This window comes from Erpetoichthys calabaricus, chromosome 4 (assembly GCF_900747795.2).
Source record: "Erpetoichthys calabaricus chromosome 4, fErpCal1.3, whole genome shotgun sequence".
Classification (NCBI taxonomy): Eukaryota; Metazoa; Chordata; class Cladistia; order Polypteriformes; family Polypteridae; genus Erpetoichthys; species Erpetoichthys calabaricus.
In genome coordinates, this window is record NC_041397.2 from 191786851 (window position 1) to 191794854 (window position 8004).

Below are 8004 nucleotides of genomic sequence, written 5' to 3' on the forward strand. Positions count from 1 at the left end.
TTTATTTTCCTTGTATTATGCATTATCTTATATTTGAAAGGAAATAAAATGATTACAAAGAAGAAGGAATTTGCATTTGAGTAATAAACTGATTTAAACAATAAATAAATAAATGAAACCAGACACTGCACTGTTCCCCAGAGACAGAGTGTGGGAATCTCTGAACTATAGCATCATCGTTTTGTTTGACTCTGGAGCCTATCAATTTTTTTCCTATGAGAATCTCAGAGGAGCTTCAAGAATGACTTACTCTCTTATTGTCATTCCACTTAGGCAAGCAGTATATATGATGTAGTGTACATACTGCCTTTTTTCATCCAAACCAAAACAAAGCATGCCTTGTTGCTTCTGTGAGCCATAAAGTAATGTACCCCACTACTAGCTGGAAAACCGCCAAAGCTGAAATGTAGAAGACGTGGCCCACCATGGCACAGAAGCAGAAAAGTCAAAAAGGCTACAAGTTTTATGGTTCCTTATCTTTGTGTAGCTTTGTGGACATTTTAGTGACTGAATATATTGTATGGTGATAGACAATGCTCCCAGAATACTGATGGCTCCAATTCAAACGTATAACATCTACTGATATGTTCACAGTAATAGCAGAATGAACTGTGCTAAAACTGTTAATACACCAGTTCTAGTATAGACATTTATTAGTCACAAAATTCTTCAGTTTACCCTATAGCTCCCTTTTGTTCCTGTGTGATGCCACATGTAAAGAAAGGCTTATTAAATGGGGAAAGGAAAAGGAACCAAAAGATATATTGGAGTAGAGAAACAAAGCTAAAGGTTGTTGCCAAAAAGTATAATAAACCTAAACCCAAAAAAAATTTGAACCTTGAAGTAAAAATTCTAGACGTTAGTTGTGCCCAAGGAGCTTTTAACCCACACACGACTTCTTTTTAAGATTTTGTATGCAAGCTCATACAATACTGGAAGACTCAGGTACTGACCTTTATACAGAATGCCCCATGACATTACGCTAAGTGTAATCTTGGGTGTTGTTTCATAGCAGTGCTGTAGAAACCGGTAAACAATAATGCTCAAAATCGTGACACATATGGAATTCAAAATGGAGTCATGGGAAGATGCAAACATTTTTAAGCACCTCTAAAACAAAAGAATTTGCAACAAATAATAACAGAATTGTGTTTTGTGACCCATAGATGCTTCCAGAGGAAGTCAGAAAAGAAAAAGAATAGATAGATAGAACTTTATTTGTCCCCAAGGGGAAATTTGGCTTTTTACAGTAGCTCTTTAAATAAATAAATACATAGATGGATAAATAAATATAATAACAAAGTTAAATCACAAAGCCAGTACAGGATGAGAAGAACACTTTTTTTGACAGTACATGGAAAGATATGACTGACTTACTGATACACTCCATAAATACTGTTGTCAATTATAGATGTACAGTATGTGAGTAGTTTCATGTCCTTGCTAGTTACTGATAAAAAGAACCTTTGGAGTCAGGATTCTGTTACACTAGATTGCAATTGTTTTATTATCAATACTTGTCCTTGCAGCAAAGTAGCAGTGGGACTGGGTCACAGGTCAACAGGCTTTAGTTAAAATGCTTTCTAAGAGTACTAAAGGGAAAAGCTACAAGTTCACAAGGATAGAAGTAATTCAATAGAATCAATATAAAAGCAAGCATTAAAAGTCATATTTATCAGTAAAAATCAACTCTCACAATATAAACACACACTATGGTCTGAGCACACATCAGCATGACTATTTCAAAACATGCCCATATAAATTAACACATCTTTTTTAAGAAATTAGATTCAGACATAACATCATTTATTTGGAATTTGAAAAACCCACGTATTCTAAAGGCAACCCTACAACGACCTAAATCAGAAGGCGGCATGGCTCTACCTAATTTTCAGTTTTATTACTGGGCGTCAAACATCCAAGCTATAAAAACCTGGACACTGACATAAATAGATGAACACACAGTAGCTTGGTCTGCAATAGAAATGAAATCCTGCAGCACTTCTTTATGTTCCTTGCTTTGTCTCGAACTTACACAGTTTTTAATGTTTGGAAAATGAATGGGATTAAATCGTTTTGAGATTTGTATATAAATAATGTCTTTGCATCCTATGAACAGTTACACTACAAATTTAGTCTCCCATCAATACAATTTTTCCTCTATCTCCAAATTAGAAACTTTGCTAAACAAAATCTGCCCAATTTTTCTCACCTCCCACTTATTTCCATTCCAGAAGAGATGTTGATCAGTCTTGGGGACTCAGACAGTATTTCCATAATATATAAAAACATTTTAAAGTCCCTTCCTTTTAAAGATCCCAGAGTGCAGTGGGAAAAGGATCTCTCACTCAACATTTCAGAAACAGAGTACAAAGCATTCAATTATTCAACATAAAATCTTTTATCAAGCACATCTATCTTGCTTAAAATTGTCCAAAATGTTTCCAGGGCAAGATCCAACCTGCAAACATTGCAATCGAGCTCCAGCTTCACTGGGCCACATAGTTTTGGGCCTGCACCAAATTAACATCTTTCTGGACAAAAAAATTTAAATGCCTATCAAACAGCCTTGGTGTCACAATCCCTCCTAACCCATTAACAGCTGTGTTTGGGGTGCTTCCAGATGGGCTTAAAGTGGAGAAGGACAAACAAACTGTGATTGCCTTTACTACACTATTGGCACGTAGACTTATCTTGCTGAAGTGGAACAATCCTAATCCACCTCTTTTAAGTCAGTGGGTAACTGATGTTACAGTATATACTATTTGAAATTGGAAAAAATCTAATTCTCACATAGAGGATCTGTTTAAAACTTTTTTAAAACCTGGCAGGACCTAATCAATAATATTTTAGAATAAGCATTTATATTGGGGGAAAAGACTCCTTTCTCTCTTTACTACTCTCAATTGTTTTGCAGATCCCCGGAAGGTAAGCCACTCTAATTCTACATCCTGTTCCTCCACAGACTTCACTTTCAAACTACAACTACAACCAGGCTCTGACATCACTTCCGGCAATGCAGTAGACACACCTCTTCCTCCACCTCCTATATAAAAACCCGACCGCTTCAGATCCCCAAAAGTCCTGTTATGGGGGACTACTTTTAAGACTACTCTGTTTGAGATTCTTTTTTCCCTGAATTGTCAAGTATACAGTGGATCCCCAAACCTTTTTGATGTCTCTGTCTCTCATTACAAAAGAAAGAAACAAAAACATCTGACTTGGCAGTCACAGTTGACACACTTTTGCTGAATAATTTGTTTCTTAAAATTACTCAGAATTCAAACCAACATGAGGAAAAAGTTGTAAACAGATGCAGATCACAACGTCCTAGGATGAACAGAAATATAACAGAATTGTTTTAAAAGAAACTTAAGCCAAAATCACTCATCACTTTTGTTTTGCATATTTGAATATATCCTACTTCCTGATTGACCAAAACGCATCTCTGTAACTTGTAAATCTGCTCTGAGCTACAAGAAAGCCCTGTGAGCAAAAGAAGGAATGGTACCAAAACATCCTCCTAGAGCAACTTCTCCCAAACATCCAAGAACAGTTTGGTGACGAACAATGCCTTTTCCAGCATGATGGAGCACTGTGCCATAAGGCAAAAGTGATAACTAAGTGGCTCGGGGAACAAGACATCGAAATTTTGGGTCCATGGCCAGGAAACTCTCCAGACCTTAAACTCATTGAGAACTTGTAGTCAATCCTCAAGAGGCAGGTGGACAAACAAAACCCCACAAATTCTGACAAACTCCAAGCATTGATTATGCAAGAATGAGCTGCCATTAGTCAGGATTTGGCCCAGAAGTTGATTGATGGCATGCCAGGGTGAATTGCAGAGGTCTTGAAAAAGAAGGGCCAACACTGTAAATATTGACTCTTTGAATAAACTTAACGTAATTGTCAATAAAAACCTTTAAAACTTATGAAATGCTTGTAAGTATACTTCAGTAAACCATAGAAACATGTGAGAAAAAGATCTAAAAACACTGAAGCAGCAAACTTTATTCTCAAACCTTTTGGCCATGATTGTACATTACTTTCTTTGTGGAGTTGCACATACTCTCTGCTCTTGAGTGTGCTATTACCTAGTTGTTAGGTGCGTTACCATATAATATGAAAAGCATCTACTGCCATAGATATGTCTTTCTGTGTGACCTGTTGTCTGTCCACATGAATGGGGCACGTTTATTCTTCATGGAAATTTGTTAAGGCAGTTTAGTTTTCATTGTGATATCTTGGCTACAACACGCTGTACACATTTTTGAAATGTTAAAAATTCCCACTGCATTGGCGATTGTACAAACTTGTCTATCTCAAAACAGAGAAATATTCTGTGTGACTTTAACTATTATTTCATTTACTGTTTCAATTTTACCTTATGTAGCGGCACAGTGGTGCAGTGGTACTAGATATCCTGGGTTCTCCCTGCATATAGTTTGCATGTTTTCTCACTGTCTGCGTGGGTTTCCTCCCACTGTCCAAAACATGCAGGTTAGATGTATTGGTAATGCTAACTGTGTGCTAGTGTGTGTTTGGATTGCCAGTGTGTGTGTGTTTTCACCCAATAATGGACTGGTGCCCTGTCTCCATGGTTTGTTCCTGTCTTGCAACCTATACTAACTAGGATAGGCTCCAGTACAAACCCATGATCCTTGCCTGGATTAAGCTGTTTTGATAATGAAATGAAAATTTTACCTTATGATTGGCTACTTCAGCTTGTATATTTTTTTGTATTTTTTTCTTTTACTTGTTTAATTTCCTCTCCTGACAGCAAAACATAGAAACACCTGCAGCTGTGCATGCCGAAGCAAGTACACCTCATTGCAGGACAAAAGATGGGACTGGGTCAGATTGTAGGCAGGGTTGGGTTACTGAGTGTTACCATACGAGAAAGGTATGACATGGGATATGTATTTATTAATGCAGTTGTCAATAATTATCTTCTTCTTCTTCTTTCGGCTGCTCCTGTTAGGGGTTGCCACAGCGGATCATCTTCTTCCATATCTTTCTGTCCTCTGCATCTTGCTCTGTTACACCCATCACCTGCATGTCCTCTCTCACCACATACATAAACCTTCGCTTAGGGCGTCTCTTTTCCTCTTGCCAGGCAGCTCTATCCTTAGCATCCTTCTCCCAATATACCCAGCATCTCTCCTCTGCACATGTCCAAACCAATGCAATCTCGCCTCTTTGACTTTGCCTCCCAACCGTCCAACTTGAGCTGACCCTCTAATGTACTCATTTCTAATCCTATCCATCTTCGTCACACCCAATGCAAATCTTAGCATCTTTAACTCTGCCACCTCCAGCTCTGTCTCTTGCTTTCTGGTCAGTGCCACCATCTCCAACCCATATAACAAAGCTGGTCTCAATGCCGTTCAGTAGACCTTCCCTTTCACTCTTGCTGATACCCGTCTGTCACAAGTTACTCCTGACACTCTTCTCCACCCATTCCACCCTGCCTGCACTCTCTTTTTCACCTCTCTTCCACAATCCCCATTACTATGTACTGTTGATCCCAAGTATTTAAACTCCTCCACTTTCGCCAACTCTACTCCTTGCATCCTCATCATTCCACTGACCTCCCTCTCATTTACACACATGTATTCTGTCTTGTTCCTACTGACCTTCATTCCTCTTCTCTCTAGAGCATATCTCCACCTCTCCAGGGTCTCCTCAACCTGCTCCCTACTATCCCTACAGATCACAATGTCATCAGCAAACATCATAGTCCACGGGGACTCCTGTCTAATCTCGTCTATCAACCTGTCCATCGCCATTGCAAATAAGAAAGGGCTCAGACCCGATCCCTGATGTAATCCCACCTCCAACTTGAATGCATCTGTCACTCCTACCTCACCACACCACAGACCTCACCACTGTCACACTTCCCTCATACATATCCTGTACAACTCTTACGTACTTCTCTGCCACTCCCGACTTCTTCATACAATACCACAGCTCCTCTCGGGGCACCCTGTCATATGCTTTCTCCAGGTCCACAAAAATGCAATGCAACTCCTTCTGACCTTCTCTAAACTTCTCCATCAACATCCTCAGAGCAAACATTGCATCTGTGGTGCTCTTTCCTAGCATGAAACCATACTGCTGCTCACTAATCATCACCTCATTTCTTAACCTAGCTTCCACTACTCTTTCCCATAACTTCATGCTGTGGCTCATCAATTTTATTTCCCTGTAGTTACTGCAGTCCTACACATTCCCCTTATTCTTAAATATCGGCACCAGTACACTTCTTCTCCACTCCTCAGGCATCCTCTCACTTTCCAAGATTCCATTAAACAATCTGGTTAAAAACTCCACTGCCATCTCTCCTAAGCACCTCCATGCTTCCATAGGTATGTCATCTGGACCAGCAGCCTTTCCATTTTTCATCCTCTTCATAGCTGTCCTTACTTCCTCCTTGCTAATCCATTGCACTTCCTGATTCACTATCTCCACATCATCCAACCTCTTTTCTCTCTCGTTCTCTTCATTCATCAGCCTCTCAAAGTACTCTTTCCATCTTTTCAACACACTCTCCTCGCTTGTGAGTATGTCTCCATCTTTATCCTTTATCACCCTAACCTGCTGCATATCTTTTCCAGCTAGGTCCCTCTGTCTAGCCAAGCGGTACAGGTCCTTTTCTCCCTCCTTACTGTCCAATCTCTCATACAACTCATCATACACCTTTTCTTTAGCCTTCGCCACCTCTCTCTTCACCTTGCGCCTTATCTCCTTGTACTCTTGTCTACTTTCTGCATCTCTCTGACTATCCCACTTCATCTTTGCCATCCTCTTCCTCTGTATACTCTCCTGTATTTCCTCATTCCACCACCAGGTTTCCTTTTCCTCCTTCCTCTTTCCAGGTGTCACGCCAAGCACCCTTCTTGCTGTCACCCTTACTACATCTGCTGTAGTTTCCCAGCTGTCTAGTAACTCTTCACTGCTACCCAGTGCTTGTCTCACCTCCTCCCTAAACTCAACCTTGCAGTCTTCCTTTCCAACTTCCACCATTTGATCTTTGGCTTTGCCCTCACTCTCTTCTTCTTCTTGATCTCCAATGTCATCCTACAGACCACCATCCTATGCTGCTTAACTACACTTTCCCCTGTCACCACTTTGCAGTCTTCAATCTCCTTCAGATCAACTCTTCTGCATAGGATGTAATCTACCTGTGTGCATCTTCCCCCACTCTTGTACGTCAACCTATGTTCTTCCTTCTTCTTAAAATACATATTCACCACAGCCATGTCCATCTTTTTGGCAAAATCCACTATCCTCTGACCTTCTTCATTCCTCTCCTTGACACCATACCTACCCATCACCTCCTCGTCTCCTCTGTTCTCTACACCAACATGCCCATTGAAATCTGCTGCAATCACCACTTTCTGTCCCTTGGGTACACTGTTCATCACTTCATCCAACTCACTCCAAAAATCTTCTTTCTCACCCATTGCACACCCAACTTGCAGTGCATATGCACTAACAACATTCATCATCACACCTCCAATTTCCAGCTTCATAATCATTACTCTGCCTGACACTCTTTTCACCTCCAAAACACTCTTGACATACTGTTCCTTCAGAATAACCCCTACCCCATTTCTCCTCCCATCCACACCATGATAGACCAATTTGAATCCACCTCCAATCCACCTGGCCTTACTCCCCTTCCATTTAGTCTCTTGCACGCACAATATATCGACCTTCCTTCTGTCTATCATATCTGCTAACTCTCTCCCCTTACCAGTCATATTACCAACATTCAAAGTTCCTAAGCTCAGTTCCACTCTCTTTACTTCCTCCTCTCTTCCTGCCTCTGGACACATCTCCCCCCTCTTCTTCTCCTTCTTCTTCTTCAGCCAACAGTAGCCCAACTTCCGCCAGCACCCTGTTAGCTAACAGTACTGGTGGCGGTTGTTGTTAACCCAGGGCTCGACCGATCTGGTATGGAAATTTGTATTGTTGTCCGCATATTGATTTGGCAAAATT

General features: G+C 40.4%; 1 protein-coding gene across 1 annotated transcript; it reads right to left on the reverse strand.

The window, feature by feature from the left end:
- Positions 1–5887: 5887 nt before the first annotated feature.
- LOC127527450 (uncharacterized) lies at positions 5888–7767 on the reverse strand. The gene has a single exon (XM_051926281.1). The coding sequence runs from the start codon at positions 7024–7026 to the stop codon at positions 6223–6225; it is 804 nt and encodes a 267-aa protein (XP_051782241.1). The 5' UTR covers positions 7027–7767; the 3' UTR covers positions 5888–6222.
- Positions 7768–8004: the final 237 nt, after the last annotated feature.